The 15,686-nt window shown below is 45.2% G+C and overlaps 1 protein-coding gene across 2 annotated transcripts in view; it reads left to right on the forward strand.

Moving 5' to 3' along the window:
• Nucleotides 1-3,291: 3,291 nt before the first annotated feature.
• LOC143787817 (6-phosphofructo-2-kinase/fructose-2,6-bisphosphatase 4-like) overlaps nt 3,292-15,686 on the forward strand; it is an 88,513-nt gene continuing 76,118 nt past the window's right edge. The window contains exon 1 of one of the 2 annotated variants that reach the window (XM_077276917.1): nt 3,292-3,489. In XM_077276917.1, the coding sequence (XP_077133032.1) occupies nt 3,441-3,489 (49 nt within the window). In that variant the 5' untranslated portion in view covers nt 3,292-3,440. The remainder of the gene's footprint in view (nt 3,490-15,686) is intronic. The other variant, XM_077276916.1, reaches the window with a different exon arrangement.

Genomic DNA, 15,686 nt, shown 5'->3' on the forward strand with positions numbered 1-15,686 from the left:
AACATGTGAACGAGACCTAATAGTTTAATTCACCAAAACCACTTAAAAAATTGCAGTGAAAAATGCTGTTGCAATATCTGCAGCTTTTTTATTCTTTCATTGCTTTCTACGGGTGAAAACACACTGAAAGAAGTGACCCACTACAGATTTAAAAAGCGCTACAGTTCTGAAATCCAGTCAGAAAACAAACAAGCGCCTGCAGGAGATTTCGGAAATCTCCTATGTTTTGCTGGCACTTTGTAAAGCAGCTTTTCGCCATGTTCATATGCAGAATTTTTGCATCTCTTTGTTCTGCAAATAAGAAGTTTACAGCATTTTACAGCACAAGCAAAAACTGAGATTTTCAGAAATCTCCTGCACACCCTTTTATTTTCCCGACTTAATTTCTCAACGGCAGCGTTTTTTAAATCTGCAGCATATCACTTCTTTCAGCAATTTTTTTCACCCGTAGAAAACAATGAAAAAGTTAAAAAAATGCTGCAAATGTTGCAACGTTGTTTTTCTCTGTGCTTTTTGTGAATGTATGTTAGGGTATGTTAGGGTATGTGCACACGCTGTGGATTTTGCTGCCGATCCGCAGCATTTCCGCAGCGGTTTCCCATGCATTTACAGTACCATGTAAAGCTATGGGAAATGAAATCCGCAGTACACATGCTACGGAAAAAAGCTGCGGGTTTACACCTGCTCCAATAGAAAACTGCAGGTGTAAAACCGCAGCGGAAACCGCAATAGAGACCGCGATAAATCCGCAGTAAAAACCGCAGTGGTTTTGCACTGCGGATTTATCAAATCCGCTGCGGAAAATTCCGCAATGGAATCCGCAGCGTGTGCACAAGCCCTTAGGGTATGTGTCCACAATCAGAAAACGCTGCGGGTCGGCTGCTGTGTACTTGCGCAGCGTCTAACCCGCAGCGACCACATGTTACAGTATAGTGGATGGGATTTCAAGAAATTCCATCTCTAGTATGCGTGCACTGTAACCCGCACCTCACCTGCAGAGACGGACATGGGGCGCGTCTGTCCAGGCTGCAGCATGTCAATTTATATGGCGTAGACACGAGTCTCCACCAGAGAAATCTCACCACTCCAATGTATAGCACAGATCAATGAACACACGCGGAATCACCTGTGTTCAAAAGATGGCAGCACTTTGGACGCAGCACATGTCCGCTGCATCCAAAGGGCTGCCATTTCCGGATCCTCTGCACATACCCTAAAAAATGGGTGTTTTGAAAGCAGTGTTTTTACTGCCAAGAGAGCAGGCTTTGGCTGCAAAAAAAATGCAACAAAAACGCTGATTCCTATGCACACCTGTACTATATATGTGTATAGTTTACCCTTATTGTTTCACGTGGGAATTCATTTATTTCTATATAATAAATGCCCTGATTCAGCAGATAATATTCCTGTCTTGTGTCATCCAGACAGTAGTGACAGGAGGTCGTCCTGTCAGATTACAAGCAATGATTCAGTGACTGGTCAGAGCCCATGATGATGGCTGCTGTATGTGACTGTGAAACCTGATCCTACAGCAAACAGCACAGAGCTCCGGGACCACATGAGTAAATCACAGCACTGGGGGGTTTCAAGGGGGGTTTGGGAGAGATGCTCTGGGACTTCAGAGTAATGCACAGCATTATTCACTGCTGACCACCCTCTGGGCACTTCATATAGGGGCTGCAGAGGCAGAGGGCCCCCTTTCTAGGTGGGGACCCCAGGCGTCTGCCTGGTCTGCCTGTGCCAAACGCCGGCCCTGCCACCGCCATTCCCCTGCGGAGCGCTATGCTCATGCCCTACCAGTACCCCACCGCCATTCCCCTTCGGAGCGCTGTGCTCATGCCCAACCAGTGCTCAACACCATTCCCCTGCGGAGCGCTGTGTTCATGCCCAACCAGTGCCCACTGCTATTCCCCTGCGGAGTGCTGTGCTCATGCCCAACCAGTGCCCACCACCATTCCCCTTCGGAGCGCTGTGCTCATGCCCAACCAGTGCCCCACCGCCATTCCCCTGCGGAGCGCTGTGCTCATGCCCAACCAGTGCCCCACTGCCATTCCCCTGCGTAGTGCTGTGCTCATGCCCAACCAGTCCCCACCGCTATTCCCCTGCGGAGTGCTGTGCTCATGCCCAACCAGTGCCCCACCGCCATTCCCCTGCGGAGCGCTGTCCTCATGCCCAGCCAGTGCCCCACTGCCATTCCCCTGCGTAGTGCTGTGGTCATGCCCAACCAGTGCCCACCGCTATTCCCCTGCGGAGTGCTGTGCTCATGCCCAACCAGTGCCCCACCGCCATTCCCCTGCAGAGCACTGTGCTCATGCGCTACCAGTGCCTACCGCCATTCCCCTGCGGAGCGCTGTGCTCATGCCCAACCAGTGCCCCACTGCCATTCCCCTGCGTAGTGCTGTGCTCATGCCCAACCAGTGCCCACCACCATTCCCCTGCAGAGCGCTGTGCAGGGCAGCACTCGGCCTTTTCCGGCAGCCTCATAGACAATCAATGGAGCAGCTGTCAGTCATCAGATCTACTGCTCCATGGAAATGAGTGACCTCTCAGGAATAAATATTCGCTGTCCTCCCAACCAGTTAGGGTATGTGTCCACGTTCAGGATTGCATCAGGATTTTGTCAGGATTTTTCATCAGTATTTGTAAGCCAAAACCAGGAGTGGAACAATTAGAGGAAAAGTAGAATAGAAACATATGCTCCACTTCTGTATTTATCACCCACTCCTGGTTTTGGGTTACAAATACTGACGTAAAATCCTGACCAAATCCTGATGCAATGCTGAACGTGGACACATACCCTTGGGGTCCTAGTGGTGGGACACCCGTAAACTAGAAACTTATCACCCGTCCCACTGATAACCTGTGAGAACCCCTAATGCTGGGAAAGGTTATTTCTACTATGTTGAATGTATGTATGTTGAATTTTTTGCTCCCTGTTATCAGCCGTTTCAGTCTGGGAGAGAGTGACTATAGCTTCCCTCCATTATAAAATGGACAGGAACTTCAATCAGCAGCCTCTCCTGTGTCACGGTCCTCAGCTCCTGCCCCGGGCAGCACATTGCTAGAGGTACACCGTCATCATGATGCCAGGCTGGAGCAGGAGGGACCCGGCAGTGTGAGGGTTACAGATGGGAGCTGGCGGACGAGCCTCCAGTGTGTACACTGCCCGAGTGTGAGGGCCTCCTCCCCGCTGTCAGCCCGTCCTATGGCCGTGCAGTGTGTCAGGGCCAGGCCCCTGGGAGGGTCCATACACATACATTCCTCGGGTGCCCATGTCCGGGCACTAATAAGGAGGTGGCACCCACACATGGCAGGCTGCGGGCAGCTGCACTGACACAGGAGGCGGAGGAGAGCAGCATGCAGCCGGCGGGCGCGGGGCCCGGCTTCCCCACAGCTCCGCTCTGCTGACACCGGAGGGATCAGCGCTCAGCACCGGGGCAATGAGGGGCAGCAGCAGCGGCGGCGGCACCAACGGGAGGGGGCGGAGAGGTAGGAGACGGACTGCACAGGGTTAATGCTGGGGTTCGAGAATGTGTACGTGCTGTTATGCATGGAAACACGTGTGTGTGTGTCCCTGTATATACCCATGTGTGTGCCCGTGTGTGTGTGTACCCTGCGTGTGTACCCCTGTATATACCCATGTGTGTGTACCCTGTGTGCTTCCCTGTATATACCCATGTGTGTGCCCGTCTGTGTGTACCCTGTGTGCGTACATGTACCCCTGTATATACCCGTGTGTGTATACCCGTGTGCCCTGTATATAACCGTGTATAACTGCCCATGTCTGTATACGTGTGCCCCTGTATAAACCCATGTGTGTGTATACGTATGTGTGTATACATCTGCCCCTGTATAGACCTTTGTGTCTGTACGTGTACCCTGTATATACCCATGTGTGTTTGTGCCCTGTACGTGCCCGTGTATGTATGTGTACCCCTGTATATACCCGTGTGCCCTGTATATACCCATGTGTGTGTACGTGTACCCTGTATATACCTGTGTGTGACCCTGTATGTACTATGTGTACTCCTGTATGTACCTCTGTATATATCCATGTGTATGTTTCCCCCTGTATGTACCCGTGTGTGTGCCTCTCTGTGCACCCATGTGTGTGTACCTTTGTATATATCAATGTGTGTGCCCCAGTATGTGCATATGAATGTTTACCACCCTGTGTGTGTGTGTGTGTGTGTATGTGTGTATATGTGTATATATATATATATATATAATCTATGACGTGCCACGGGTGTTATTGTCAGGGTGGATGTAGCCTAACGTTTGACACCCAGTGTAACCACCTCCGTGCGTACAGCAGATCCAGCTGTCACCCGTGTCGTACCTCACCATACAGTACTGGCGTACACCCACACTTGGCCTTGTAAAAACCGTTTGTGTTACTAAATGTCTCATGTGCCGAAACCAAATGCAGGAATGTCGGGGGCGACTATTTTGCTGTCATTTTGACTCCTGGTCCGGTCACTGTAGGACACCTGTCACCATGTCGGGTACACAGGGCGTGTGACGGAATGGGGCGTCTGTGTCACCATTACCTTTGTCACACTGACATGTTTTCCTTGGTAGCCGAGACAAAAATAAACATTTTTCTTGTGCATGTGATACCTGCTGGAGCAGTGAGTAAGTGTCCCAGACAATAGTGTCAGTTATTTATCAACATTACATCATCAGTGAGTCGGATGTGGTTGTGCCATTATTTAGTGCACAGTTTTGCTGCTGTATCTGGTGATTTTGTATCACATCCAGTGTGTGGTAAACACGGTCGGCAGCCCTGCCCTATATACAGTGCCTTTGTTTACTGATACCGCAGGTACGGCTGAGTGTTCATCGCCAGAGACTCTCTATAAAGTTTGTTGAAGAAAAAACAACAACAACCTGTAATTACGCTGTCATCTGTATCCATAGCAGCAGTGTATGGGAGTGTTAACCACTCAAGACTCCATAAAGTTTTGTAGAAAATAATATTATATAGGTAACATTAATCCACATTCAGTGATGAAAATAAGTATTTGATACACTGCTGATTTTGCACGTTTTCCCACCTACAAAGAATGGAGAGGTCTGTAATTTTTATCGTAGGTGCGCTTCAACTGTGAGAGGCAGAATGTAAAAATAACAAATAGAAAATCCCATTATATGATCTTTACATAATTAATTTGCATTTTATTGCATGAAATAAGGATTTGATACCATAGAAAAACAGAACTTAATATTTGGTTCAGAAACATTTGTTTGCAATTACAGAGGTCAGACGTTTCCTGTAGTTCTTGACCAAGTTTGCACACACTGCAGAAGGGATTTTGGCCCATTCATCCATACAGATCTTCTCCAGATCTTTCAGGTTTCGGGGCAGTCACTGGGCAACATTGAGTTTCAGCTCCCTCCAAAGATTTTCTATAGGGTTCAGATCTGGAGACTGGCTAGGCAACTTGGGACCTTGAAATGCTTCACACTGAGCAACTCCTTAGTTGCCTTGTGTTTCAAGTCATTGTCATTCTGGAAGACTCAGCCACGACCCATCTTCAATGCTCTTACTGAGGGAAGGAGGTTGTTGGCCAAAATCTCACCATACATGACCCCATCCATCCTCCCTTCAATACGGTGCAGTCATCCTGTCCCCTTTGCAGAAAAGCAACCCCAAGTATGATTATTCCCCCACCATGCATCACGGTTGGTATGGTGTTTTTGGGGTTGCACCCATCCTTCTTCTTCCTCCAAACTCGGTAAGTGGAGTTGATACCAAAAAGTTCTATTTTCATTTCATCTGACCACATGAATTTCTCTAATGCCTACTGTGGATCATCCAGATGGTCATTGGTGAACATCAAATGGGCCTGAACATGTGCTGGCATGAGCAGGGGGACCTTGCGTGCCCTGCAGGATTTTATTCCATGACGGCGTAGTGTGTTATTAACAGTAGTGATGAGCGAGTGTACTCGTTGCTCGGGTTTTCCCGGACATGCTTGGGTGACCTCCGAGTATTTATGACTGCTTGGAGATTTAGTTTTCATCGTGGCAGCTGAATGATTTACAGCTACTTGCCAGCCTGAGTACATGTGGGGGTTGCCTGGTTGCTAGGGAATCCCCACATGTAATCAAGCAAGCTAGTAGCTGTAAATCATTCAGCTGCCACGGTGAAAACTAAATCTCCGGGCAGTCATAAATACTCGGAGGTCATACGAGCGTGCTCTGGAAAACCCAAGCAACGAGTACACTCGCTCATCACTAATTAACAGTAGTGTTTGAGACTGTGGTGCCAGCTCTCTTCAGGTCATTGACCAGGTCTTCCCGTGTAATTCTGGGCTGATTCCTGACCTTTATCAGAATCATTCTTACCCCACGAGGCGAGATCTTGCATGGAGCCCAAGACCGAGGAAGATTGACAGTCATCTTGTGTTTCTTCCGTTTTCTAATAATTGTGCCAACAGTTGTTGCCTTCTTACCAAGCTGTTTGCCTATTGTCCTGTAGGCCATCACAGCCTGGGCAGGTCTACAATTTCGTCCCTGGTGTCCTTAGGCAGCTCTTTGGTCTTGGCCATGGTGGAGAGGTTGCAGTGTGATTGACTGTGTGGACAGGTATCTTATACAGATAACGAGTTCCAACAGGTGCAATTAACCCCTTAACGACCAATACGCTTTTTAACAGCGGCAGTTAAGGGTACTTATGCCTCAGCGCCGCTTTTTAACGGCGCTGAGAAATAAGTGTATAGCGCCCCCAGAGTCGGAATTTCTCCGGGATCTCAGCTACCAGGGGTAGCTGAGACCCCAAAGAACATGATTTGGGTCAGTTTTTACTGACCCCAGTGTTGCGATCGCTGTTATTAACTGTATAACAGCAACAGCAAAAAAAAAAAGAAAAGTCCAATTTTCCATTTAATTTCTCTCTCCTCTGATCTGATCGCACATCAGAGAAGAGAGAAGTAGGGTCCCCCGACACCCCCGATACCTCCAGAGTCCCTGCGTCCCCCTGTGAAGTCCATCGAGCTGCTGGCGTCTTCTTCCAGGAGAAAATGGCGGGCGCATATCGGCAATGGCAACGATAGGAAATTTTTCCTATTGGTTCATTTTGATCGCTGTGATAGACCGATCAGTGATCAAAATAAATAAAATTTTAAAAAAAGAAAAGTAAATCAAACCCCCCCCCCCCCCCCCTTAGTTAGGTAAAAATAATAAAATAAAAAAAAGTATTTATTTCCATTTTTACATTAGGGTTAGGTTGGGGTCACACTTTGCGAGTGCAATGCGAGATCTCGCACAAGTCTCTCGCATCAATACCCGGCACTGCCACCGGCACTCAGGACCGGAGCATTCAGCTGCATGTATTTCTATGCACCCGCACGTTCCGGTCCTGAGTGCCAGCGGCTGTGCCAGGTATTGATGCAAGAGACTCGTGTGAGTTTCTCGCATTGCACTCGCAAGTGTGACCTCAGCCTTAGAGTTGGGCTAAAGTGAGTTAGGCTAAAGTTAGGGTTGGGCTAAAGTTAGGGTTAAGGTTGGGATTAGGGGTGTGTTAGGGTTACGGTTATGGTTGGGATTAGGGTTAGGGGTGTGTTGGGGTTGGGGTTAGGGTTGGAGTTAGAATTGGGGGGAGTTCCACTGTTTAGGTACATCAGGGGGTCTCCAAACGCGACATGGCGCCACCATTGATCCCAGCCAATTTTGCCTTCAAAAAGTCAACCGGTGCTCCCTCCCTTCTAAGCCCTGCCATGCACCCAAACGATTAGTTTTCCTCCCATATGGGGTATTGGCGTACTCAGGAGAAATTGCACAAATTTTGTGGTCCATTTTCTCTTGATACCCTTCTGAAAGTAAAAACAATTGGTTCCAAAGTAAAAAAAAAAATTGTGAAAAAAGTAAAACGTTCATTCCTCCCTTCCACATTGCTTTAAGTTCTCGTGATGCACCTGAAGGGTTCATAAACTTCTTGAATGTGGTATTGTGCATCTTGAGGAGAGCAGTTTTTAGAATGGTGTCACTTTTGGTTATTTTCTGTTATATTGACCCCCCCCCCCCCCAAACTCACTTAAAATGTGAGGTGGGCCCTAAAAAAATGGTTTTGTAAATTTTGTTGGAAAAATGAGAAATTGCTGGTCAACTTTAACCCTTATAACCTCCTAACAAAAAAAAAGATGTTTCCAAAATTGTGCTGATGTAATGTAGACCTGTGGGAAATGTTATTTATTAACTATTTGTGTGACACCACTCTCTGATTTAAGTGTACAAAAATTCAAAGTTTGAAAATTGCAAAATTTCCGTTATTACCATGCTTCAAAGTAGGCATGATCAAGGCCATCGCCATACTTCACTAGTCGTCATCATCAAAGCCACTGCCATGCTTGACTGTAGGCATCACCGAGCCGCTGCCATGCTTGACTGTAGGCATCATAGAACTACCGCCATGCTTCACTGTAAAAATCAGCGAGCCACCGTCATGCTTCACTGTAGGCTTTACCGAGACACCGCTATGTCTCACTTTAGGCAAAGTGTTACTTTCAGCACATGTTTCATCTCTCCCCTGTCATACTGCTGATCCATAGGTCTGAAAAGTTCTAGTTTAATTGCTTTTCATAACAAAGTCCCAACAATTCTGTGGCTTTGAGCACTTTGGAGACAACTTTTTGCTAATAAACCTAATTCGCAATGGGTGATGAATAATTTAGTTTCTAAGTGTACGTCCATGCAACACCGTATCACAGAGATACTGTCCTCTAAATGCAGTGCTGCTAAAGGAGAATAGCTCAGTAATATGGCGTCTGATGTAGCAATACGCAGTTTTCTGAAACTTGGAGATGTATATGGGTGCAGTAGAGCCCTATACACTTCAATGTGTGCTTTGTATACAGCACAACGGTTGTGCGTAAAACATATGCATATACAGTAGCCTACGCCTGGCGGGTCATGATAGGAAATCTTCCTGAGGTACTGTACACCTCCAACAAGGCTCTAACAGAGCGCCCAGAGCTTTTGTAACTTAGATTTCTGGGAATGAAGCCACATTTGATGTTTATATATAAACCAGTTTCTGTTTCTTTCCTTATGATGGGTGAAATTTCTGGAATCGGGTCTGTGTACAAATCATTGAGGCTTTCTGTGTATTTATAGACGTGTTATAAAATAAATCAGTCATTACATTGATTTCTGTCATCAATAGGAAACCTATACGGCAGCTGAAGCCAAGTGCTGGCCTTCATGCATGGTTACCACACCAACAGTTATTTACTAGTGTTGGCTGCCATTTTGGAGATTCTTCACTACTAGAGTGTGGTTATTCTTTCTTTGCAGGCCTGTAAATGGATGATTTTTGGTTTTCCTCTACATCTCTCCTTTACTAGTCCTCTGTTGTTCTTATGTCCTCGCCGCTGTAATCTCTTCGGAGCCGCCAGTGTGATAGGCCTATAAATGGCTGTCTGGGACAGTGGGTAACATGGCATTGCCTCATATGCTGTAGTAGGGTGTCCATCTGGAATGTACAGGAGACATATAGCACAGAAATAAGTCGCTGGCCTTTTCCCCTGACTATAACTACAGTATCAATCAGACTGCAGCAATCAAGGCATCAATGGCAATTGTTGTACTGCAGGAGAACCTATCCATGGCGTGTTTTTCACTATAATCTGTAGAATGTTCTTCTCAGAAAGATGGAATAACAGATCCGAACATGCTTCCTACATTTATTCTCTTAATATACAGTATATTCCATCATGTGTTTGGAAATGTTCCTATGTTTGTTCGATAAGGGAGACGTCTCCGTGAAGGTTCCTCTTTGAACATGGCTGACGCATCCTGGACGAGTTCCTTTATATGAAGTTCTCAGATTTAATATAACCTTGATGACACAAAAGAGTGAATGACCACAGACAAAACATAAAAATATATTAAAATGTATAGATTTTAATACAGACAGTTAAAATATATTAAAATGGTGGGGAGCAATACACGGAAAAAAATAAGAAAGTTGACAAACTTATACATAAGACATATATGTGGGATGGGGTTACATATAAAATTAAATGCAGCATATACCGATCACATAGACCAATAAATTAATAAATATTTCCATACGTAAATAGATACACTGCATATACATACTACAAAAGCAACATACCATAAAAGAGAAAGATAGCATGTGATACAAGACCCAAAGACTCCGATGTCCGTTTCGTACTAGACCGTGAGAAAGCCAAGGGCGAAACCTAGGTTGTAGTCCTTGGGTCTTGTTTGCTAAAAATTTTAAAAATGTTCTTCCGTGGAACTAAGAGGCCAAGGCTGAACCCCATAGCATTATCCCTCACCAAACTTTAAGGGTATGTGCATACGTCAGGATTTCTTGCAGAAATTTTCCTGACAAAAACCGGACATTTGTGCCAGAAAACCGCATGCGTTTTTTTCATGCGTTTTTTTTCCAAATGCATAGAATTGCGGGAAAAACGCAGAAAATCTGCAAAATTAATGAACATGCTGCTTTTTTTACCGCGATGCGTTTTTTTTGCGGAAAAAAACGCACCATGTGCACAAAACATGCAGAATGCATTCTAAATGATAGGATGCATACTGTATGCGTTTTTAATTAGTTTTTATAGCGTTTTTATCTTGAAAAAACGCGAAAAAACCTGAACGTGTGCACATAGCCTAAAGTTGACAAAATGCAGTCAGGCTGGTGATGTTCTCTTGGCAGCTGATAACAAGCCAGAGTCCAGTGGTTTGTGTTTTGCTTCACGTCATCTGAATCTTGGTGATCTAAAGCTTGCATGCAGCTTTTCTGGCGTCAACAGAGTATTAGTGACTTTTCTGCCCTCTACTCCTCAGCGCTCAGTGATCCCGGTCTATCATTTTATATGGTCCCCACATCATGGGTGATTCTGTTGGTCAAAAACAGTTCCAATTTTCAATCATACCACTGACAGCAGCTGATCGTCCAACATTTATGAAGGAAGAAATGACTTGTTACATTGGTGGCATCCTATTCCAGGACCATGCTGATATTAGTGAGCTCTTTAAGGGGGCCATTCTATCACAAAAGCTTGTAAAAGCAGACTGCATGCTCGATTGTATACATGTGTGGTAATGGGACTGAATAAAGAACTAATTATTAAGAGGTGCATATTTTATTGCTGAATATCCACTTCTGTAAGTAGAGCAATGACTCAAAACATTGTGGTAAGCTGAAATGATAATGAGTTGTAAACCCTGGGGTCATTATGGTGGGTACTGCAGCCAGGGAAGCTTTACATTTAATGGATCAGTGGTTATTTGGAGTCCTCTAGTGCTGGAGTCCTTACTCCATTTTTGGAAAGCTTTTAGGCCACGTGCACACGTTGCGGATTTTGCTGCGGATCTGCAGTGGATTGGCCGCTGCGGATTCGCAGCAGTTTTCCATGAGTTTACAGTACCATGTAAACCTATGGAAAACAAAATCCGCAGTGCACATGCTGCAGAAAGAAACGCGCGGAAACGCTGCGTTTATTCCGCAGCATGTCAATTCTTTGTACGGATTCCGCTGCGGTTTACCCCTGCTCCATAATAGGAATCCGCAGGTGTAAAACTGCAGGTGGAATCCGCACAAAAAACACGGTAAATCCGCAGGTAATACGCAGTGCGGCTTACCTGCGGATTTAGCAAAAAACAGTGCGGAAAAATCCGCACTCCAATCCTCAACGTGGGCACATACCCTGAATGGTAGACTGTGCTGATTGCTGTATCCGATATACACTGTCCCTATCATACATGAGAAAGGAAAAATCTGCCATCAGTCCCCGTATTTCTTTACTGGTATAAATCTGGTAACTTTTGGGGAGTACTGTGCCCCAAAGCGTGTCACTTTATAGACTTCCATGATGAGTTGACATAATACTGTGTTCACACAAGCAGTTTATGGTGACTTTTACGCTGCATATTTTCAAAAAGAATGCAAGTAACCTATTTTACTTAATGAGTGCGGAAATGGTGCCGAAAATCTGCAATATAAAAAAACTCATCGTAGGAATGTAGCCAATTGTTCCTCAATACGGTGGTTTCCTCCATACCTTAATATTTAGGGTTCTCACACACGAGCGATGATTCTCTCTTCCAAGCGAATCGGATCGACTATGGTAACGACAATCTGCTCAAACTGATCAGTGTCGCTTACTATGACTTATTACTCGTATCACAGGTGTGGAGAAGATGAAGAACTTATGGTAATTTCTCCATTGTCTGTGTTTGCGTAAATCGGACTGCACTTGGATGACAACTGAGTGCAGTCCGATGTTTTACAAGCACCCATACACTGGAATGGGTGCTCGTGATCCGATTTGCAGAGCCAGATCTGCACTGCCCCATAGTATAAAGTCGGTCCGAGTGCTATCCGATAAAACATAAGATAACACGCGTCCGAGTTATATGCTCGTGTGATCGAGCCCTTAGTCAGATACTAGCTTCATTATCCATATATAGTAAGTAGAGGCCAATTGATTCTGACCAATATTGGCCACATTTAAATTAAGATTGTCCCGATTATGTATTCCGTTCCCAATCATGGAAACGTACCAGCCAATTAACGAGCAAAATGCTTGTTTGATGGCAGATTGGATCGTTTGGGTGACCTTAAGGCTGCCGTCACACTAGCAGTGTTTGGTCAGTATTTTACATCGGTATTTGTAAGCCAAAACCAGGAGTGGGTGATAAATACAGAAGTGGTGCATATGTTTCTATTATACTTGTCCTCTATTTGTTCCACTCCTGGTTTTGGCTTACAAATACTGATGTAAAATACTGACCAAATACTGCTAGTGCGAACGTGGCCTAAAAATCATTGTAATATGTAATCTGCAAGACAAGAAACCATCTTATTGATCATTCCTTGCCTATACGATTTGCTTCAGCTCATGTCAAAGGGTCTTAACAAATCCTGATTGGCTTTATATCATCGCTTGGCACTCAGAATGCTGCCTGCATGACCCATCTTATCTACAAGTATTGTTTCCTACTCTATCTTCTCCAGGAAGTTGTTTTATCACTAAAGTGCCCATACTGAGGATTCTGCATCAGATAATGGTCTGGTGGCTGAAATGGCAGTGTCCATAATGATTAAAAACGCTGTACTGTACTATACTGGCCACATCATATCTTCATTCATTATATCGTAAAAGCCGTCAGGAGGACACTTAAAAATCAGGTGTTAAAAACAACAAAAAGAGCAGCTGTTCCTCTGTGTTTGTCCAGCTGATATGATATATATATATACACTCACCGGCCACTTTATTAGGTACACCATGCTAGTAACGGGTTGGACCCCCTTTTGCCTTCAGAACTGCCTCAATTCTTCGTGGCATAGATTCAACAAGGTGCTGGAAGCATTCCTCAGAGATTTTGGTCCATATTGACATGATGGCATCACACAGTTGCCGCAGATTTGTCGGCTGCACATCCCAAAGATGCTCCATACAAGGCAGGATGGATCCATGCTTTCATGTTGTTTACGCCAAATTCTGACCCTACCATCCGAATGTCGCAGCAGAAATCGAGACTCATCAGACCAAGCAACGTTTTTCCAATCTTCTACTGTCCAATTTCGATGAGCTTGTACAAATTGTAGCCTCAGTTTCCTGTTCTTAGCTGAAAGGAGTGGTACCCGGTGTGGTCTTCTGCTGCTGTAGCCCATCTGCCTCAAAGTTCGACGCACTGTGCGTTCAGAGATGCTCTTAGGCCTACCTTGGTTGTAACGGGTGGCGATTTGAGTCACTGTTGCCTTTCTATCAGCTCGAACCAGTCTGCCCATTCTCCTCTGACCTCTGGCATCAACAAGGCATTTCCGCCCACAGAACTGCCGCTCACTGGATTTTTTTTCTTTTTCGGACCATTCTCTGTAAACCCTAGAGATGGTTGTGCGTGAAAATCCCAGTAGATCAGCAGTTTCTGAAATACTCAGACCAGCCCTTCTGGCACCAACAACCATGCCACGTTCAAAGGCACTCAAATCACCTTTCTTCCCCATACTGATGCTCGGTTTGAACTGCAGGAGATTGTCTTGACCATGTCTACATGCCTAAATGCACTGAGTTGCCGCCATGTGATTGGCTGATTAGAAATTAAGTGTTAACAAGAAGTTGGACAGGTGTACCTAATAAAGTGGCCAGTGAGTGTGTATATATATATGTAGCTCTTGGCTGGGGGCAATGCTTCTATTAGAGAATATCTTCATTCTACCACATCTGAATCATGGCACTGTATTCTGTGATAATCTATATGGATATCTGGGAGCCATAGTGATGGTAATATTGAGGGTTCTGCATTTTTGGAAACTGTTGTAGTCATGAAACTTCTGAATAAACTTTAGAACAGAAGAGGACATCTCAATGGCTTATAGGTCCAGCTATATATACAGTACAGACCAAAAGTTTGGACACACCTTCTCATTTAAAGATTTTTCTGTTTTTTTTATGACTATGAAAATTGTACATTCACACTGAAGGCATCAAAACTATGAATTAACACATGTGGAATTATATACTTAACAAAAAAGTGTGAAACAACTGAAACTATGTCTTATATTCTAGGTTCTTCAAAGTAGCCACCTTTTGCTTTGATGACTGCTTTGCGCACTCTTGGCATTCTCTTGATGAGCTTCAAGAGGTAGTCAGCGGGAATGGTCTTCCAACAATCTTGAAGGAGTTCCCAGAGATGCTTAGCACTTGTTGGCCCTTTTGCCTTCACTCTGCGGTCCAGCTCACCCCAAACCATCTCGATTGGGTTCAGGTCTGGTGACTGTGGAGGCCAGGTCATCTGGTGTAGCACTCCATCACTCTCCTTCTTGGTCAAATAGCCCTTACACAGCCTGGAGGTGGTTTGGGGTCATTATCCTGTTGAAAAAGAAATGATGGTCCAACTAAACGCAAACCGGATGGAATAGCATGCCGCTGCAAGATGCTGTGGTAGCCATGCTGGTTCAGTATGCCTTCAATTTTGAATAAATCCCCAACAGTGTCACCAGAAAAGCCCCCCCACACCATCACACCTCCTTCTCCATGCTTCACGGTGGGAACCAGGCATGTAGAGTCCATCCTCACCTTTTCTGCGTCGCACAAAGACACGGTGGTTGGAACCAAAGATCTCAAATTTGGACTCATCAGACCAAAGCACAGATTTCCACTGGTCTAATGTCCATTCCTTGTGTTCTTTAGCCCAAACAAGTCTCTTCTGCTTGTTGCCTGTCCTTAGCAGTGGTTTCCTAGCAGCTATTTTACCATGAAGGCCTGCTGCACAAAGTCTCCTCTTAACAGTTGTTGTAGGGATGTGTCTGCTGCTAGAACTCTGTGTGGCATTGACCTGGTCTCTAATCTGAGCTGCTGTTAACCTGCGATTTCTGAGGCTGGTGACTCGGATAAACTTATCCTCAGAAGCAGAGGTGACTCTTGGTCTTCCTTTCCTGGGGCTGTCCTCATGTGAGCCAGTTTCTTTGTAGTGCTTGATGGTTTTTGCCACTGCACTTGGGGACATTTTCAAAGTTTTCCCAATTTTTCGGACTGACTAACCTTCATTTCTTAAAGGAATGATGGCCACTCCTTTTTCTTTACTTAGCTACTTTTTTCTTGCCATAATACAAATAACAGTCTATTCAGTAGGACTATCAGCTGTGTATCCACCAGACTTCTGCACAACACAACTGATGGTCCCAACCCCATTTATAAGGCAAG

This window comes from Ranitomeya variabilis, chromosome 8 (assembly GCF_051348905.1).
Source record: "Ranitomeya variabilis isolate aRanVar5 chromosome 8, aRanVar5.hap1, whole genome shotgun sequence".
NCBI lineage: Eukaryota > Metazoa > Chordata > Amphibia > Anura > Dendrobatidae > Ranitomeya > Ranitomeya variabilis.